Source organism: Hypomesus nipponensis, chromosome 15 (genome assembly GCF_054491055.1).
Source record: "Hypomesus nipponensis isolate SF chromosome 15, ASM5449105v1, whole genome shotgun sequence".
NCBI lineage: Eukaryota > Metazoa > Chordata > Actinopteri > Osmeriformes > Osmeridae > Hypomesus > Hypomesus nipponensis.
The window spans coordinates 8,245,001-8,266,314 of NC_140375.1; the positions used below are offsets into that span (position 1 = coordinate 8,245,001).

Below are 21,314 nucleotides of genomic sequence, written 5' to 3' on the forward strand. Positions count from 1 at the left end.
ATGGGGGATGCAGGAACAAATTGAAGGGTGAGGAGAAGAGAATAGGTGAGAAGGGAGTGGGAGGAAGAGAGAGAGAGAGACATGGGTTGAGTGAGATCCAGAAAGAGAAACAGAAATATTGACAGATGATTAAAACCAACAAACAGACATGCTGGCAGATGGGCACAAAGAAAGAGAGAGAGAGAAAGAAAGAGCAAGAAAGAAGTCTCAACGTCTTCCACTCCCTCTCTTTCCCTCTCCCTTCACTCCTTTTTCACTCCTCTTTTTCCCTCTATCCAGCTCTAGCTCACCTTCCCTCCACCAAGTCTCCAATTATGGTGAGTAGGCAGCCAGAGCAGTCAGTAACAGGCAGAGCAGAACAGCACACTTCACAGCCTCCAAGTGTGTGTGAGAGCCCAGTGGGAATACGCACAGAAGGCTGCAAACACCCCTCCTCCCTCCTTCACTTGTCTCTCTTTCTCTCCCCTTCATTCCCACACCCTTTCTCTCTCCCCCTACTCTCTCTCTCTAATATATATATATATGTAAATATATAGAACTGTATGTATTTATAACTCCCCCCCCACCTTTCTTTTCTGCTATTTCTTCTCTTTCTCCCATATTGTTCTTCTTCTCTTTTTATTCCTTTCTCTCACCTCGATCCTTTTCGGTTTCTTTTCTCGTCGTCTCTCAAAAACAAATCTATTTCCCTTCTTGGTCTCTTTCTGTTGTACCCCTTCTCTTACCTCTCTCTTTTCCCCTCCTTCCGTCCTCCACTCCCTTCCTCCTACTCTCGCTATTTTCCCTCCTCCTCTTCTCACCCTACCATCCTCCTCTCCTCTCTCTGTCTCCAAAATCTACTCCTCCCTGGGTGGTTACTAAGCCAACCACAATCTTATTGAATTAGAACTTTTCATGGAATTACCCACAGTGTACCTGTTGCTGGCTTTTCTTTGTCCTTTTCACATGGCTTGTGTTTTCTCTGTCTCTTTCTCTCTCTCGCATTCTTTTCATTGACTTCTCTCATGCTCAGCCGTATGCTTCTCCTAAAATGGTTCAACCCCACTGGGAGCTGACGCCCTCTCCTTACCTTCCACATTTCTCAGCCCTCTCTCTCCTCACCCGTATTCTCCTCACCTCTTTAACCCAAACCTCAACCAACCTTCCTCCCCTCCTTAACTCAGACCTCGGAAGTCCCTAACCCAAACCTCAACCAACCTTCCTTTCCTCCTTAACTCAGACCTCGGAAGTCCCTAACCCAAACCTCAACCCAAAACGACACACTCGTCGCCTCCTGTCTGTCCCTCGTATTGCACGGAGAGCTCCCTGCCTGTGCGATACACACTGCAGCAGGAGGACACACAGGCGGCCAGGGCAGAGGAGGGGGAGCAGAGCAGAGAGAAGAGGAGGAAGAGGAGGAGCACGGAAAGGGAGAGGGGTGGGGGGGTCAAAACAGAAGGAGGAGCTGAAGAGGGCGAGGAGGAAGAGGAGGGATGAAGGGTAGAGAGAAAGGGAAGTGAAAATGTGGGAGTAGGATGAAGGTGAGGAGGAAGAGGAAGAGGAGGGAGGAAGTGCAGAACAAAGGGGAGAGAGGGAAGTGAAGAAGAGGCTGCTGTTGTGTTGGAGCAGCAGAGTGTGAAAACACACACTCCGCACTACTGTCGCCTTGCTGCTTAATGAGGGGAGCGTCTCAGGAGCAACACACATACACACACACACACAGTAAGACACACACATGCACACACACACGCTTAAAACACACACAGATGATATACACTCACACCCACAGATAATGAACAGGAAGAATATAAGATTTATAGCAAGGCTATCTGTGCATAATAACTTTTGCAGGATTGTTCCAGCCCCTCTTCTCTAACGTGACGAATGAGAGTCCCTCTGCCCCCAATCCTCCTCTCCCCCAACCTTCATACAACCACACACAAACTCACACCGCACATACATCACATAGACATCACTCTGACACACATACAGGATCTTCTCCCTTACTGTGCCATATACACACACCCATCTCACATCTCTTAAAAACACACACACAACTACAGTACCACTGAGCTATTATACTCTCAGTAACACACACACACCACACCAAGAAGGAAGCAGAGAAAATAAATAGTGTTCTAGTTGTATATAGACTCGGCGAAAGAAAGACAAAAGCTGTCAATCACAGATAAGCTTGGATATCTTGCAAAACTCTCTCTCTCTCTCTCTCTCTCTCTCTCTCTCTCTCTCTCTCTCTCTCTCTCTCTCTGTTCCTGTCTCTCTTTATTGTCTTTCTCTCTTCGACTCTGTCGTTCTCCATCTCTCCATCTCTCCCTCTCGGTTTTTCGATTATCTCTTTGTCTCCCTCTCTCTCTATTTCTTTATTGTCTCTCTCTCCTTCTGTCTCTATTTTGTCTCTCTGTCTGTCTCTGTCTCTCCATTGTCTTTCTTTTTCTATTTAGTTTCTCACTCTCTCCCTCTTTCTCACTCTTTTGTTTCTCTCCACATTGTCTCTCTTTTTCTCTTTATTTCTACCCTCTCTCTCTCTCTCTCTCTCTCTCTCTCTCTCTCTCTCTCTCTCTCTCTCTCTCTCTCTCTCTCTCTCTCTCAGTCTCTCTCTCTCTCTCTCTCTCTCTCTCTCTCTCAGTCTCTCTCTCTCAGTCTCTCTTCAATTATTTTCTGCTCTCCACTCTTCTTCGGCCATCTTCTATGTCATTCAAATCTTTCATTTTTATATTCGCCTGTTTTCTTGGCACTCCATTGAGCCTCTTTTGAACTCTCATCCCTTGGTTTCTTTCTCTGTATTTTTCTCCCTTTGTCTTTTATCCATTCAGGTATTTTTTTCCTCCAGGAGGAAATTGGAAATATTTCTCAGCAATCCGTCTATTGTCACACAAATACCTGCACCCCCCCTCCTCTCCCTATTGCTCTCTCTCCCTTCCACACAGACACACAGAGACATACACAAACGAGCACACAAACGCTCTCTTACCGTAAATACACACACACAAACTCACAAGAAGCAAAGCAATAACATGCTCGCATCTCTCCCTGTCCAGTCAGCAGGTTGCGTAAGGCCCACTGCATTGTGGGAAGCAGACAGGATGACATTGCATGGCGAGAGGACGGCAGAGATTTTGGTGCATAATAAAACTTGATCTATGGCTGCAGTGAAATCACACTGACCTGCACTCACACACACACAGAGTGCATCTCTGCGGTATGCACACACACACATTGCCGAAACACACTGCATATAAACAAATCAAACACACACCAATCAAGTTACATCTCACACACACACAAACCTTGTGCCAACATGAGATGTCTAATTAAGGCAGATAAAGTGGCAATATGTCTTTGGCAAGCAGGAGAGTTTCATACAAAACGTTTGTGCGTGTATATGTGTGTGTGTGTGTGTTACATGTATTTCATACAACTTCAATGTGTGTGTGTGATGTGTGCATGTGCTAGTGGTTACACCCTTTGGTCTGATCATCTGGTCCTGTCTGCTCTGATGGGGTGTGGAGGGATGGAGGGGTGGAGGGAGGGAGGTGTGGCAGGATGAAGAGATGGAGGGATGGAGGGCAGGAAGGAGGGATAGACTGTTTGAGGATGGAGAGATGGAGCGCTAAAGGGATGGAGGGGTGGAGCAGACATCCTAAGAAGGCCAAATCACTGTGAGGTTTCATTTTTCTGCCAGCCAGCCTTTCCTAACACAGAATACCAAATTAAGCAGAATCCCATATTGCCCTTGCCTCTCATTCTCTCTCTCTTTCTCTTTCTTTCCCTCTGTCTGTCTTGGGTATAAGTAGCATAAATCATCAATATTGTTCTCTCTCTCTGTCTGTTCCTGCTTCCTGTATGACTCTCTCTCAGTATAACCCATACCCCCTCCTTTTCTGCATCTCTCTAGTGTTCTCTCTCCTTGCTGTCTCTCCTCTCTTGAATAAGCTGCTCCCCCACCGCACCTTTTCAATCGCACCAAACTTTCATTCCTTCCTCTATTTCTTTTCTCTTCCCAGATTCCTCCTTCATTCTTCCCTCTATCCCTCTCCTCTCTCTCCCCCTCCCCTGTCTTCTCTCCCTCCCTTCCTACACAATCCCCTCTCCTTCCCTCCTCTGCCCCTCCTTCTCTTCCTATCTCCCCTTCTCCACCCTCCCCTTCCACTCCCCTCCTCCTCCACCCCCCCCTCCTCCCTATATTATGTACATAACAACATACTCTTTAGGAGGGAGCCTTGCCGGTCACTATAGCAACCGGATTGCTAGGCAACAGCCGGTTCTCTTCCTGCTTTGTTTCCGTGCAGCAACATTGGCAGGAGGCTAGTCTGCCGGTACTTGCACAGGCACAGGCACAGGTACCAGCACAGGGAAAGTTTAGAAAGACAGGAGAAAGAGAGGAGAAAGAGAGGAGGAGAAGAGGAGGAGAAGAGGAGGCTGAGAGGAGAAGAATAGAGCCAGAAATGGGAAAGGGAAGAGGAGGAGAGGACTCTTGGAGTTGAGCTTCAGTGAGCTGATAAGTGAATAGCAGCACTATGATCACGTGATCCTACAGTTGATATTGTGTCTGTTAAAACGCCTTCGCTAGATCACACATCCACACACACATACACACTCACACACACGTACACACCCACACACACATACACACCCACACCTGATGAGCTACAGTAACTCCACCTGAACGCCCCAATCACTCCACACAGTTCTTCCACTCCACTGTCAGGGCAAACAGAAGAGACAGATAGAGAGAGAGAGAGAGAGAGAGAGAGAGAGAGAGAGAGAGAGAGAGAGAGAGAGAGGCCATTTTAGGTGTGAATTGTCTCTTAGTGTGTTGATCACAATCATTCATGCTCGCTCGGTGTGCAGGAGAGGAGCCATTTTGTGGAACTCTGCAAGAATGGAAAAACACGACAACAAAGGGACGGTGACCTTCAAAGGGCTCAATTACATCGCACACACACAAACACACACACATTGACATGGCTGCACACACACACACACACATGCCAGCATAGGCACCCCCCCGCCCCCTCTCCTTTCCAGCTCGGTCTGTCCGTCCAGATAAAGGACCTCCTGAATCTCAGTTCAGGTTTGGGAAGGACTTAACGAGTACAGCTCCCCTCCCCCTCCTCCTCTTCACCCCCCTGGCCCCCCTCTCTCTGCTCCACAAAACCAATTTTCAGGTGCTCACCACAGGCCCAGCCTCCAAAGCAAACACCCCCTTCTCGTTCTCTCCTACCACCCTCTTCCCCCCTCTCCCAGCACATCAATGCCCAAAAACATTCCCCCCTCCTCCCTCTCCTCCTCCTCCCCCATGCCTCCCACTACATAGAAAAAGTCAAGCGCAGTCATGAATTTTAATGCCATGGTTCATTTCAACCATGGGCTCCTCTCCAGCCAAGGAAATAAAATGAAATCTTAAAGGGGGAAATATATAAATAAAAAATATATATATGAGAAAAAAAGAATTATGGATAAATCATAAGACAAAACAAGAGAGGAGGAGAAAAAGGCAGAAAGACATGGAGATCAAGAGTCTAGGAGAGAGGAGAGAGAAATATCTGGATTAACTGATGATAAGGAATGAGAAAATGAATTGGGGAAGAATGAGAGATTTAAAGAGTGAAGCGAAGGAGAGAGAGAAAGCTAGAGGGGGGCGGGAGTCAACAAGAAACGAGAGAGAGATGGAGGGAAAGAGAGGAAGAGAAAGACAGAGAATGGAAGGGTGAAAAGAGAAACTCATCTCCTAGTGAAATAATCTGTCATTTATCAAACTGATGGAAAAGAGAGAGAGGAGAGGTGGTCTTAAGAAGTAGACATGGAGAGGGCGAGAAAGGAGAGGTGGTCAGAGGAAGAGGTGGTCAGAGGGAGAGGTGGAAGAGGGAGAGGTGGTCAGAGGGAGAGGTGGTCAGAGGGAGAGGGTGGAAGAGGGAGAGGTGGTCAGAGGGAGAGGTGGTCAGAGGGAGAGGTGGTCAGAGGGAGAGGTGGTCAGAGGGAGAGGGTGGAAGAGGGAGAGGTGGTCAGAGGGAGAGGTGGTCAGAGGGAGAGGGTGGAAGAGGGAGAGGTGGTCAGAGGGAGAGGTGGTCAGAGGGAGAGGTGGTCAGAGGGAGAGGTGGTCAGAGGGAGAGGTGGTCAGAGGGAGAGGTGGTCAGAGGGAGAGGTGGTCAGAGGGAGAGGTGGTCAGAGGGAGAGGAGGAAGAGGAAGAGGTGGTCAGAGGGAGAGGTGGTCAGAGGGAGAGGTGGTCAGAGGGAGAGGTGGTCAGAGGGAGAGGTGGTCAGAGGGAGAGGAGGAAGAGGAAGAGGTGGTCAGAGGGAGAGGTGGTCAGAGGGAGAGGTGGTCAGAGGGAGAGGGTGGAAGAGGGAGAGGTGGTCAGAGGGAGAGGTGGTCAGAGGAAGAGGTGGTCAGAGGGAGAGGTGGTCAGAGGGAGAGGGTGGAAGAGGGAGAGGTGGTCAGAGGGAGAGGGTGGAAGAGGGAGAGGGTGGAAGAGGAGGATGACTGCAGGTTTCACACCTGTGTTCTGGTCCGAGTACTAGGCTTGTGTATGAGAGAGATGGAGAGATGGAGAGAGAAAAGAAGTCCTGGTCGTCTAGACTTGGTTTTGGGGGCAGAATGTAGCATGAATTATTCATGATACCGGTTTCATTATGGGAGACATATTAATATCATTACATATGGGGCTATATATGGGGGAGGGGGGTGGGGGGGCGTGACACTTAGCAGATTGAGAAAGCCATAAAGAATACCCCCCCCCATCTCTAACCCACATACACATATGCAAACACTCTAACTCGGGAAAACCAAAAAGGATGTCTGCTTTCCTTTTTCATTTCTGCAGAGAAGATTGCATTTTGTTGCTTGTAGTGTGTATGTGTGTGTGTATGTGTGTGTTTGCATATGTGTGTATGTGTGTGTGTGTGTATATGCTAGTGTGTTAAATGTGTGTGCTTGTGCAGACATTAAACCGCCTTTTCTTTCTCCTCCCTACCCTGTTAGGAACTGCTGCAGTTTAACAGACAGACATATTGACGTACACACACACACTTTTTTTGTTCTGTTCTTGTGGGAACTCACAATTCAGTCCCATTCAAAATCCCCCAAATCCAGTTTTTGGACCCCAATTCCTAACCTGAACCGGAATCTGAACCCTAATCCTAAACCCATCCCTAACTCCTAACCCCCACCCCTCAATGTAACACTTCACCTAACACGTATACACACGTATACACACACAGTGAATAATAGGCCCGAAACTGAGGAGCACATGAGAAGCTTGTTAATAAGAGAGAGAGAGAGAGAGAGAGAGAGAGAGAGAGAGAGAGAGAGAGAGAGAGAGAGAGAGAGAGAGAGAGAGACAGAGAGGGACAGAGAGGGACAGAGAGGGACAGAGAGACAGAGAGAGAGAGAGAGAGGGACAGAGAGGGACAGAGAGACAGAGAGACAGAGAGAGAGAGAGAGAGAGAGAGAGAGAGAGAGACAGAGAGAGAGAGAGAGAGAGAGAGAGAGAGAGAGAGAGAGAGAGAGAGAGAGAGAGAGAGAAAGAAAGAGAGAGAGAGACAGCATGAGCATGTGTAGTGGGAGCCTCACGCTTGTGGTTGTTCTTGCGTTGGAAGGGCAGGGTGTGGCGTTCAGAGTCCTCGTCCCCCTCCTCGTCTGCCAGGTGGGTGTGAGTGTAGTGGTAGCTGAGGCCTGGACGGTTCTTATAGCGCTTCCCACAAACTGGACACACACACACACACACGCACACGCACAGACACAGTAGTTGGTAAGAGAGAGAGAGAAAAAGACAAATAGAGGACTGAGAAAGAAATGAGAGAGATAAGAAGGAATGCGAGAGAGGAGACAGATATTGGGGAATGAGAGAGAGAGAAAGAGCGATGTACTCACTGTCACAGACATAGGGTTTGTCTCTGTCTTCAAGAGAGGAGGGCTCATTTCTCTTCCTCATGCCCCCTACTCCACAGGCCTGCTGCACACACACACACACACACACACACACACACACAGACACACACACATACACACTGGTAAAAATGATTTACACACACACTTTTGCAGTCTCTATCATGAGCGTACTCTCAGCATAAGCATAGCTTTTCACCTTCTCACCCTTACTTTCTCCCTCTCTCTTTCTCCTTCTCCTCTATCTCTCTCTTTCTCTCTCTCGTTCTCTCTGTGCCCTACAGTCATGTGTTCCTGGAACAGCCCTCCTCCCCTCCGGAACATTCATCTCCTTCAGGAGGAGGCTGATGACACCAAGCAGGAGGCTTCTGCCCCAATTAACGAACCTAGCACACACACACACACCACACACAGAGACACACACAAAGACACACACAAGCTAACTAACACCATACGCCTACATGAAACCTCTCTTAGCTTATTAAAAGCTGTTAAAGATCCCTACAACTGTGTTTCTACATGTGTTGCGTATTGTGGGTTTAATCTGTAAGTGCGTGCGTGTAACTCCCACACACTTGGTGTGTATTATCTGTGTGTGTGTGTCTCAATGAGGGTATGCATGTATTCTGTGTGGCTCTGTTTTCAACAGGGTTCAGTCACTGTACGGCTTGTCAAGATAAGGTCTGACTGTACTTCTGACACTCGGCTTTCCTCTCCTCCAGCTACTGATGTTCTCAGTGGGTTCTAAAGCGTACCCTTCCTTTGGTGCGGTTCTTGCGTTTGGGAACGTCCTCCTCCATCTCCTCCACCTCCAGCTCATGGGGGAAGTCTCCTACCAGAAGCTTCTGTGAGAGTCGGGAGACCAGAGAGACCAGTCAGAACACACCACGCTATAGAAGGGAGACCAGCTCACCCAAACACAAACAGCAGAAACCCTGTGTAGTCTGTAGAGATACCAGCAGGAGGTGACAGCAGCTTGTTGAGATGCACCCCAGTGGAGCTGGTCCACCCATGACCAGGGTTACGAAGCGTTGCTAGGAAAAGGATAGTGAGTGGCTACAGGGTTAAATACTTCCTCCAGAAAGGTCTCCTCTGACTCTGCATGCCAGCTGCACACACACACTCACACTCACACACACTGCTTCATAACGGCCTGCTTCATAGACAGAGCAGATGACAACAAGTGGCTATGCCATATGGAGAAGAGCTGTAGCAGGGGAGGACGCAGAGCTCAGCTCAGTGAGCTTCCTGCTGGGAGAGGGAGCCAGGCGAGGCCCAGGATCAGAGGCCTACTCCCAGAGGAACCACAGGCCTGCTGTGCGCGCTATTAGCTGGAGTGCTAATTGGCTAATTGTCTACCAGAGGGAATGCTGCCTGGACTGTAGCAGGTGGGGGTGGGGGGCAGCAACTCATCCAGAAGAGGAACGCAGGCAGACGGCAGACAGAATGTTTCACACAAGTACACAGTAAGTAATACACACAACCTCAAGGCAATGGCACCTGCTCAAACATAAAAAAAACACACTCACACCACACATACACACGCACATACTGCACATACACATGCACCACACGTATACACACACACACACATTCTTTGTGGAAGGTGGCTGGAACAGAGTGGAGCCTGTTCTCACTGCAGGGGCCCGTGTGTTTGTGCCAACATTAGACACTGATACAGGCTCCACAGGGAGGGAGGGAGGGAGGGAGGGAGGGAGGGAGGGAGGGAGGGAGGGAGGGAGGGAGGGAGGGAGGGAGGGAGGGAGGGAGGGAGGGAGGGAGGGAGGGAGGGAGGGAGGGAGGGAGGGAGGGAGGGAGGGAGGGAGGGAGGGAGGGAGGGAGGGAGGGAGGGAGGGAGGGAGGGAGAGCAGAGGAGGGCAGAGGAGGGCAGAGCAGGGCAGGGCAGACAGGTGTGTGGAAGGGAGACACTCACCTGACACTCGCTCATAGGCTCCTCCTCCTTGGTCTCGACCTTCTTATCGAGTGTCTCTCCACTGAGGAGAGACTCCAACACTGGACCATCTGGGATCCCCCCTTCCTTCTTCAGGGACGCCTCGTAATCTGGACACACACACACAAACACACCAAACACACACACAGGCAGACACACCATTAACAAAGAGTCTTACATGTTCCTCCTTATTCCCCATACATCACTTGTGTCTCTCACCGATCTTGAACTCTATTGGTCCGAGTCGCGGGTCCTCCAGTATGTTGAGTCTCCTCTTCTTGCGCCAGCAGCGAGCAGGGTACGTGTACAGCTGACCAGGAGCCATCCCTGAGAAACACACAGATATACACACACACCACACACACCACACACACCACACACACCACGCACACCACGCACACCACGCACACCACGCACACCACGCACACCACACACACCACACACACCACACACACCACACACACCACACACACCACACACACCACACAGACATGCACGCACCGATAAATACACGTACAACAAGACAAACACACAGAGGTTTAACCACAGTTTATGAACAACAATAGAAAGTATTCCAGCCGGAAGAAATACTTAAACCAGACAGGATTCTAGGCAGTTTTAACTTTATTTATTTTGACTGTTCTGACCCACTATCAGACTGTACACACACAAACTCAACTACCCAAACACAGACTTATTGTACACACACACATAGTAACATACACAAATACACACACACACGAACAGCCTCTCTGAGGGGTAGAGAGGAGACAGTGAAGTACCAGAGGAAGTGTATCATTGCTGCAGGCAGGGGTTTCTGAGAGGCTGCCAAAAACACACAGAGAGAAACAGACACAGAGAGAGAGAGAGAGAGAGAGAGAGAGGAGAGAGAGAGAGAGAGAGAGAGAGAGAGAGAGAGCAAGGGAAAGAGAGAGAAAAAGCACAAGGGAGAGACAGAATGGGGAGAAAATAAAAGACACAGGAATGAGGCAGAGAGAGAGAAATAAGAGAAAAGAGAAATAGAGGGGGGAAAGTATAACAAAGGGAAGTCTCTCACAGTAGACAGACCTGAGTTACAGTGAGAACAAAATACTATACAGACTCCCACCCAAACACACACACACACACACACACACCCTCCAGACCTGGTCCCCTGTGGTTCTTCTCCATCCAGATGTAGCAGTTGCTTTGGGCCACGCCGGTCTGGGAGTCAAGGAAGGGCAGGCGCATGGAGCGCTCAGCACACAGCCTGGCGTTGTAGCTGCGGCAGTGTTCTATGGCCTCTCTGTAGAACTCCTCACCCAGGCTGGGAGGGAGGGGGGGGGGAGGGAGGGGGGAGGGAGGGGGGAGGGAGGGGGGAGGTCAGTGGTAGCAGGGGTAAACAGGGGTGTAAATAAGACCAACAGGTGCACGTTGGGCCCAAGCATGTATCAAGGTGCAACAGTGAGGTAGAAGTGGCAAGAAGGAAGGAGCCCTGAGGGGAGTCTGAGAAGGGAACTCACAGACACACACACACACTCACACACACACACACTCACACACTCACACACACTCACACACTCACACACACTCACACACACTCACACACACACTCACACACAGACACACACACAGACACTTACACGCACACAGAGACACACTCACACTCACACACACTCACACACACTCACACACACTCACACACACTCACAAACTCACACACACTCACACACACTCACAGACACACACACAGACACTCACACACACACAGAGACACACTCACAGACACACACACACTCACACACACACAGACACACTGACACACACAGACACACACACACTCACTCACGCTCACGCATATTCACACAAACACTGTTTGACCCTTACCTGTTCTTGATGACTGTTCCTCCAGACTGCCTGTAGTCATAGAAAGAGAAAGGGAGGAGGAGAGAGAGAATATGAGGAGGGAGGAGACAGAGAGGAGAGAGCGCAAAAGAAATATTATCTCTGCATCTTATACAGCACACTGCCCACCTATATAGTATGTTAGACCAAAACGTATATACTATACAGAGTCTATATCACGGAATGCCAAAAAGGACAGGATGACATTTTACATCTGGTTGTATTTTCCAGTATGCAAGCAAACATGCTTTATTGGCTATGCTACCCGTAACTGAGTCTATACTGTAAGCACCTGCTATACTACATACTAAAAGAATATTGCACCCTCTATATTCATCTTGCTCCAAGGACAAAACCTTGGTAACAACACAGCACTCATAAACAACCATTTGGTATTTGACTAGTACTTACACTGTGATTGGTGATTACTTCATTAGCTCATTATCCAGAATAAGAATCATTATTAGTTGATTATCCAATAGGGGTCCATACTTAGTTGATTATCCACGCAGACAGACACACACACTTATACAGTATATTGTGTATGTACAATACAAGGCCATATAGATCTATCTTTTAAAATGTGAAGGGGTGAGAAGAGGAGTAGGTGGGCTGGGAGGAGAGGAGGACAAAAAGGGGAGAGAAGGGGGAGGAAAACAGGGAGGTGAGGAGGAGACCAGGGGTGAGAGCAGGGGTGAGATGAGAGAAGTGAGATGAGAGGAGGGGTGAGAAGAGGAGGGGTGAGAAGAGGAGGGGTGAGAAGAGGAGGGGTGAGAAGAGGAGGGGTGAGAGGATAAGAGCAGGAGAAAACATTCCAAATGTAAATCAAATAGCCCTTGAGGTCCTCCCTCTTTCCCTCTTTCCTTTTCCCTCCTTCTTTCTATCACTTCCTCTCTCCCTCCCCACTCTGCCCCTACCCTGTAGGGTCGCCCAACCAAATCCCCCCCCCCGCGCGTCACGCCTTCCCCTCCATACCCTTCCTCTCTCCCCAATTTCAATCCCGCCCCCACAGTCTCAACCCTCCCCCACTCCCTCCCCCTCTGCTGTAGAAGCTATCAGAATAAGTCTGCCCCTCAATAATAAGTTGACAGCTGTAGAAAATGGCTGCTTTCAATTTGGTACTTCTGTCTGCAATCTCATTACATGAAGCTGGCACGCCTGCGTGGCCTTAAAGAGAGAGAGAGAAAGAAAGTGTTTTGGTTTGAAGAGGATGCCTGGCTGGCTGGCTTGTTGGGAAGCATAAATAGACAGGCAAAGGACAGAGAGAAACAGAGAGAGAGAGAGAGAGAGAGAGAGAGAGAGAGAGAGAGAGAGAGAGAGAGAGAGAGAGAGAGAGAGAGAGAGAGAGAGAGAGAGAGAGAGACACAGAAACACACAGACACACACAGACACAGTCTGGTCTGGTCTGGTATGATCAACAAGGCAACATAGCAGGATATATGTAAACCACACACACTCTCTTACCAGAGGAGATGTAATGTATTATAATGTAAATGTACAGACATACTAGGGTGTAGATAGAGACAGACAAGAAAGCACACATTCGCGCACACACCCACACACACTCACGGACACACACACACAGGAGGAGTACGTGTCTAGGGCATCCGGAGCTTTTTGAACTACCTTAGAGCTATATCTCAATCACAATGCCTACACGACCACCCAATGTGGCCCTCACGCTGCAGAACACACACTGGTGCATATAGCTGCTGGCATGGCCTCAAACACACACTGACACGCTAACACACACACTTACTCACAACTAGCCCCAGCCGCAGACACACATACACACACACAAAAAACAGCCCCAGACACACGCATATCCTCAGACACACACTAAAAGACACACACAAACACACACGACCGAGAAGCAGGCATAGTGTATAGCTCTCTATCTCTCTAAGGGACCACCACCCCCACTTCAGACTCCCCTTTGTAACCCACTTTCTCAGTGTGTGTATGTGTCCATGTGGATGCATGTGTGTGTGTGCAAGTGTCTAGAGTGGTTTATAACAAGATTGGGAAGTGTAGTCCAGAGGAGGTCAATTCTTAACCCAGCATAATGCTACATTCTCATTTAAACTACACTGCCCACAACTGAAACCATTATTGGACGTTCCCCAATTAGTTGCAATTATCAGAGCCTTCTACGATCAAGAAACAGAGGGCTCCCTCTGGAGGACACAGGGGGGCAGTGACTGATCACACAGAGTAATATTAGGACGTGAACTAGGCACCAATAACGAGTATGTCTTTCTAATAGGGGAAATATGTGACTTTCAAGATTTATAATTTCCTGATTAACAGGATTTTTTTCCAGATCATTTCACACAACTGGGGTCTACATGCTAAGCTGGCATACACACAGGTCCTCCACGTGGTGTGTGTGTGTGCATGTGTGTTTGAACGTTTGGTTGTACCAATAGACTGGACAGGACGATCGACAGGTGTGTAGACAGGTGTGAAGCCCTCTGTGGGGTCCACAGCATGTTGAACACCTTGTGACAGTGTGTGCGTGAGTGTGTACGTGTGTGTGCGTGTGTGTGTGCTTGCCATCTGGACAATCATAGCTCTCTTACTGTGGCTCAGACTGATAACAGCCTGGTCTGCTCTATCCGTGGACTCCGGCCTCTGTTGTGTTCACATCCTAGAAATTACGTGCCACATTTTAGGATCACATCAAAGATATTATACCTCACATCTTTGGATCACATCCCAGATACAACGCCATACTTCCTTGGTCTGGTTTGGCCTGGTCTGGTTTGGCCTGGTCTGGTCCAGTCAGCTTTGAGAGCAACCAATCACTATACCTCCCCCACTGCTCCCCTCTCCTCCGCTCCCCCACCCATCCCCCCTCCTACTGCAAAGCAGATTACACAATGCAATATAACCCTTACCTCCTCCTCCTCCCTCCATCTCTCCCTCCCTCCATGTCTTTTCACCCCACTCCCCCCTCTCTTTCTCTTTCTCAGTACCCAGAGAAATGATTTATCTGCTTTTTCCTCTCTCCTTCTATATATGGGACTGCCTTCCTTCTGCTCTCTAAAGATTGCTGGAGGAGTGGAGAGGAACTGAGAGGAGAGGAGTGATCCGTGGTGCATATTTAAGACTGTGCAAAGTCCCAAGCTTGTTAATGAGCACACTTAAGGTTGGATGATCAATAACTGTATTCAGACATACACAGCCTACACACACACTTGACTTGTGTGTGTGAGTGTACCATAAAGGACGGAGCGACAGACACAAGTGAGTGGGCGGCAGAGCGTGTGTGTGTGTGTGTGTGTGGCAGCCGGCATCTGCCAGTCTAGCAGCTGGAGAACATCAGGCTGCTGTCACCGTGACGACGATGCCACTGACGCTACGCTAACACCAGCCTCAACAGACAGACACCCGGCAGACACTGATCACTGCTCCTGCAGTGTGTGTTAGTGTGTGTGTGTGTGTGTGTGTGTCTGACTGTGGATTTGAATGTGTATCTTTGTGTTCATCTCTGCGCTGTGGTGTCTATCAGTGGCTTTCTTTGCGTGAATCTAGAGCATGTGTCGGTGTGTTTGTGTGTGTATGAGTCTGCATGTGTGTAGGCTACTGTATGTGCTGTGTGTATAGGTGTGTGCTGAAGTGTTTGTCAGAGGGTTTCTTGGCGTGACTCCAGGATGTGTGCGTGTGCAGATACTGTGCATTGAGGCTCCACGTCAGGGGGAGCTCGTGCTGCTGAGCTCTGTTCCTCCACATCAGATTTATTACCTCTGCACCCTGCTGTTATTACACACCGGGATCTTTACTGAACATTTACTATGAGTGTGATGTGTGTGTGTGGGTGTGTGTGTGTGTGTGTGTTTGTAGTCCTAACCCTGGTCTCGCCCTAAAGCCCTCTATCACTGATCCACGCTGTAGTTCTGAAGTGAGCAGGACCACCTAGCCTGGGCAGACAGGAGACAGCACAGCCCATACAGGAGACAGGGAGGAGGAGAAGAGGATGAATCAGGAGAAGGGGAAGGAGGGGTGAGAAGGAGGGATCGATTCAAGTGAGGGGAAGAATGAATAGAAATAGGGTATAGTAAAGGACAAACAGACGAAGAACAGTGTGAGTGTTTTCTTGAACAAAGTAGGGAAGGAGTGAGAGAATAGAGGAAAAGAGTTGGTGGGGAAGAAAAGGAGGGAAGGAAAGAGTAATGGCTTGTCTCATGCTGTCCCTTCACACACTGGATTTATGGGGCCCTACACGTCTTCCTTCTCTCCTTTCTCCTCCTCTTCTTTAATGTTCTTCTCTTTCTCCACCAACTAATCATAACATTTACCAAACATACCAGGATTATGTAATCATGGCCCCCAGACCCCCATCAAGTCAGCCAGGCAGGAAGTCAGCCACTAAGCCAACCAGCCAGCCAGCTATAGGCAGTAAATCAGCCAGCCAGCCAGGACAAAAGCTGGAGAACTCTCCACACCGGAAGTGGCAGTTGAGGAACAGGAAGTGATATGCTAAGGCCCCTTCGGGTGTACTAAGTCCACCTGAAACAGGGTCTCCAACAAGACAGCATTAACTTGCTGAACTGAAGTGTAAGTATGAGCCCTGTCAGGCTGTTACGCTTATGAGACAACACCACTCATGGGAACATATTTCCTCAAACCACCTATGCTAAATTAGGAAAGGCACTTATTACAGACAGGGCTTCAAACCACCAACCATGCACAGGGAGCTCCAAAACTCTACACCATTTCTCTACATTCTGGCGATTCCTTCCAAGCATTATGGATTCTCGTCCTGAGTTGAACTACAATTCTTATCGTGAACTGAACTACAAGTCCCATCAACTGGCTGAATGTATATCCCATAGGTTCCCTCAGGATTATAACATGACTGACAGTTAGGTAGAACTGGAGAAATAGGTCATAGAGCTAAAAATACTTATCTGTGTCTCTCTCTTTCTCCCCCCCTCTCTCTTTCCATCCCTCTCTCATCTTGCCATCAAGACAAAGAGAGAGAATCTGGAGAAAATCTGGAATAAAGGAATGATAACCCAGAAAAGACTTGGCCTCACATTGAACAAAATTGAGCATGATGTTGTACAAACAGAAAATATAATTTGGGGAAGAGAGTGTGAGAGAAAGATGACAAGAGCGTGAGAAAGCAGGGGGGGGGGGTGAGAAAAGGGAGAAAGAGATCAGAGGGTGAGAGAGAGAGAAATCAGAGACACGGGACAGAGAGATCAGAAAGAGAGATAAACACGAGCAAAAGGAGAGAGAGAGAGAGAGAGAGAGAGAGAGAGAGAGAGAGAGAGAGAGAGAGAGAGAGAGAGAGAGTCCAGAGTGTGTATGCTCAGGCTTCATTGCACTCGGCAGTGGTCATGCAGGCCTGTTTGAACAGTGCTGAGTGGAGGAGAGCGGAGCGTTGAATTATTAGATGGAATTCATTTCCTCCAGATCAGTCAAGCACAGCAGAATCAGTCCCACTGCAGACTACAGCAGCGGTATAGTATTCTAACACACAGTAGTATAGTATACTAACACACATTACAGCAGAAGCATACTGACACACAGTAAACTACAGTAGTAGTCGTAGTATACTTACACAGTAGACTACAGCAGCCATCTAGTATACTAACACAGTACACCACAGGAGTAGTTTACTTACACACAATAGACTACAGAAGTAGAATACTGACACATAATAGACTACAGTAGTATACTAAAACACAGTAGACTACAGCAGCCGTCTAGTACAGTAGACTACATTAGTAGTATACTACAGTAGTATACTAACACAGTAGACCACAGGAGTAGTATACAGACACAGTAGACTACAGTAGTAGCATCCTGACGCACAGTAGACTACAGCAGCATAGTAACATACAGTCTGTCATAATCTTCCTCCAATCGAGAAACAGAATATAGGGACAGGGAGACAGTGTAGGAGGAAAGAAGAGTAAAGAGGATAGAAAGATATGACCATGAGGACAAAGACTGACAAAGGCTGATGTATGTTTGATGAGGATGGAGAGAAAAAAATGAATAGGTGGAATGGAGATGAGAAATGGATGGATACAGAAAGAAGGATGAGGATGTAAGTCAGAAGTACTGATACTGAGAGCATCAAGATCTGGGGTGAAAGGAGGACAGGGAGAGAGAGTGAGAGAGAAAGCGAGAGCGATAACTGGAGGAGAAAGAGAGAGAGAGATTACTGGAGAGAAAGAGAGAGAGAGAGAGAGAGAGAGAGAGAGAGAGAGAGAGAGAGAGAGAGAGAGAGAGAGAGAGAGAGAGAGAGATTACTGGAGAGAGAAGAGAGAGAGAGAGAGAGAGAGAGAGAGAGAGAGAGAGAGAGAGAGAGAGAGAGAGAGAGAGAGAGAGAGAGAGATAACTGGAGGAGAAAGATAACTGGAGAAAGGATAGACCGCGAAAGAGGAGTGGAGAGATGGGGTGAGGCAGGGAAATAGTGAGAGATTAAACAAGGACTAATCCAGAAACTGGATGTTGTGTGGGGGTTGTGTGGGGGTTTTGGGGGGGTTGTGTAGTAGATTGTGTGTATATTTTGTTGGAGGGTTGTATGAGGTTTGTGTGCAGGGAATGTCCAGATTGCTGCAGCCTCTCAGTGGATTTGCAGTCAGACAGATACAAATGAATGACGAGCCCCTCTCTGACACAGCCCACCCTGACATTGGCTTCACTCTCTTCCCAGCATCCCTTCCACACTCCAATGTTCTCCTCAATAACTGGTGACTTTCTGGTGATCATTGCTTAGCATACTGTTAGCAGTAGGCCCTTGGATTAACTTCTGTCTGGCTATTATTTCATTATAAAGTAGCTTTATTAGGAACTTTGTATGTTAAAGCAACAGACAATTTGACTAGTGTATTGAACTAGTCAATACTGCAATGAGGAAATGGGCGTCACGATGTCATCTCTCTCCACCTCTGGGTCATACTCACGTTTGAACCTTTCACACACCGGTTAGACTGAGACAGTATCAGGACATGGTTAATCATTACCACTCCGCATAGCAACCCCAACACAAACTATATTTTAATTCCATTGAGGACCTGTTTCGTTCAACATTTGTGATCAACCGTTGATCAACTTCTAAATAATGCCTGAGCTCCGTCTGGCAAAATAACGAGGATGAAATACCATCAGTCTCGTGGCGGGCATCCTAGTCCGCCGGCGGCATGAGATCGGTGTGAACAAGCTCGGCAATGCTGGTCTGACTGTGAACATCACGTAAATAGGCACGTATTCGTTCACGAGTTGCACGAAATGTCGCCAGTCTGGATCTCTGGATGACAGCATTGACTGCAGCGGTCTAGCCTACATCACACATCTCGTGCAGGTATAGCCCAGCCGCATCCAGGGTGCCGCGCTCTAACGCTCCGAGTGTCTTTGTTGCGAGTCTGCAAATTATTTCCTTGTCAGATTCCTAAATGCTTTCAAGTAAACGCTTGCATTACAGACCCCTTTCACGGAGAAGGGGTCTATATGGCACCTTAGTCAAACTAGCAGACTTACAGCCAGCCACCTTTTGGTTGCGAGCCCATCCGTGCAGGCAAGCGTTTGCATTCCGCGCGCTGAAATTGTCTGGTGTCAAAATCTGATCTGCACAAAGGAATTGGACGGAAACTTGATGGAATGTTGCCCGGTCTGTTCAATTGTCCCTGCACGGAGACGACGGCCAAAAATATATCTTAACAAAAGTTGACCATATCAATATACTTGAATATTTTTTTAAATTATTATTATTATTATTATTATTATAGGCAATGGTCTAAGCCTAGGATGCCCGCATGTTTTGTGGAAAAGGCTACTGGCTGTTTATATGCCAGGGCATTTGGCCCAGAGGCTCAGGGAACCAAAAAAGGATGTTAAATAGGTATCATGTATCGTCCGACATTGGCCGCGCCGGTTCGGTTTTGCCTACCTGTTTACCGTTTCAAGCACCCTGCTCTCACAGGTATGAAGCACAACTCTCTCTAAAAACACCTTCCTCCATGTAAAGCTATTCAGGTGCATGTCTGTTAAATAGAGCAACCCCTTCCCGTGCATCCGTGGTGGCGGTGGCGGTGGCGGTTGACCGTGATCCTGTCTATTGACAAGGGACATCGGGTCACCAAAATGTAGTTCAACATTCCAGCATATCTCACACATGCGAATTCCGCCTCGGGTTAAATATTTCAGTTTGCAATCATGTCTCTGCATTGATGGCTAGTAATCCGACCATGCAGAACACTAAATGATTCCAAATAGAACTTTGTGCCGCTATACCGTCTCTTGCCAGATAGCTTGCCAAACGCACACGGATGTATAGACACTTCTAAAAACGATGCATAAAATGTATATGGTTGCTTATACATGGACTGACAGCATGCAGAGATGTTTCGTTAAAAACGTTTCAGATAAATTGTATATACTTACGATTTCAAGGGGTTCTGTACCGCTGTGGCCATTTTGATATAGTATGATACAATGTAACACTGCAGCTCCCGGTATTGTACATGTAATATACCAGCAATTTCAATTCCATTCATTCTCTGGGGCTGCGGCTGAAGCAGCCAACCAATAGGAGCTGCAACCGTCTCTGACAGGTTTGGGGAAATGTAGTTTTTGCCCATGTCGATTTTCAACATGCCCAGTCTGACTGTACTACAACTACCAGTGTATAGCGCGATCTAAATGTATAACAGTCCCGCCTCGGACTTGTATGGGTAAAGCCAAAATGTCCACAGTAATGTCAAGGTTGGGTTACTGGGCTGTCACTCTCTTGATGCCCCTCTTTCTAAAGCATTGTTTCTCAGCCCATGAAAATGTGAAGTGGGCGAGGCGTGTGCAGAAACAGGCAGATTGTATAGGCTGGACAAGACTGCTCTTATCTATGCTCATGCCTAGGAATGAGTACTTGACAGTACACTACAGACATATCGGATGGAGTACGGTTAAGTACAGTATCGGCTTAGTACAGTATCGTTTAGCTCAGGTGATCCTTATACGATACACACACCTGCAACCCCCACCCCAAACTATTCACACACAAAAACACACACCAAACATCTCACACAGACACACAAGCACATTAGCACTGCACAAACACAAAAAGATACATATATATTACTCTACCCCATTTACATTTTCAGTCTCACATGCAGTGCCTGCAGATCCAAGGTGTGCTAATATTGAAGAAGAAACATGTATTTGTCCAATAGCATGACACACACAGTGTTGTTGTAGGGAGCAACAAGACTAACATCCTGAGGGAGTGTCCACTGTATGTAGTTCTCTGCACTTTCCCATCCTGTTGCCCATCCTCAGAGGCCAGCCAGGAGCAGTGATCAGCCACATCAGGGTGACAGTTACCTCATGACTAGCCAGGGACATGGGAAGGAGAATGATTTGGTCTACATGTTTTTATTGGGGTTGTTGTGGGAAAAAATATTGTGACCACGGGGAGAACATGCAAACTTCACACAGATATTCTCAGGAGATATCTCACTTGAGAACCTTAAAGTGCCCCAAGCGGCAATTGAACCCAGAACTTTCTTGCTATGTGACAACAGTGCAAGGCAGGTAAGGTGCTAAGATTCCAGTAAAATAGGAAACGTTTTGTCCTTT

At 47.9% G+C, this 21,314-nt stretch overlaps 1 protein-coding gene across 1 annotated transcript in view; it reads right to left on the reverse strand.

Moving 5' to 3' along the window:
* The window catches only part of dpf1 (double PHD fingers 1), a 24,476-nt gene extending 4,210 nt beyond the window's left edge, over window positions 1–20,266 (reverse strand). The window contains exons 1-8 of the mRNA XM_084674325.1: window positions 20,124–20,266; window positions 11,703–11,732; window positions 10,982–11,142; window positions 10,056–10,163; window positions 9,819–9,946; window positions 8,641–8,730; window positions 7,871–7,949; window positions 7,571–7,702 (exon numbers count right to left, since the gene is read on the reverse strand). Coding sequence (XP_084530451.1) covers window positions 7,571–7,702; window positions 7,871–7,949; window positions 8,641–8,730; window positions 9,819–9,946; window positions 10,056–10,163; window positions 10,982–11,142; window positions 11,703–11,732; window positions 20,124–20,236 — 841 coding nt within the window. The 5' untranslated portion in view covers window positions 20,237–20,266. The remainder of the gene's footprint in view (window positions 1–7,570; window positions 7,703–7,870; window positions 7,950–8,640; window positions 8,731–9,818; window positions 9,947–10,055; window positions 10,164–10,981; window positions 11,143–11,702; window positions 11,733–20,123) is intronic.
* Between the last annotated feature and the right edge of the window lie 1,048 nt (window positions 20,267–21,314).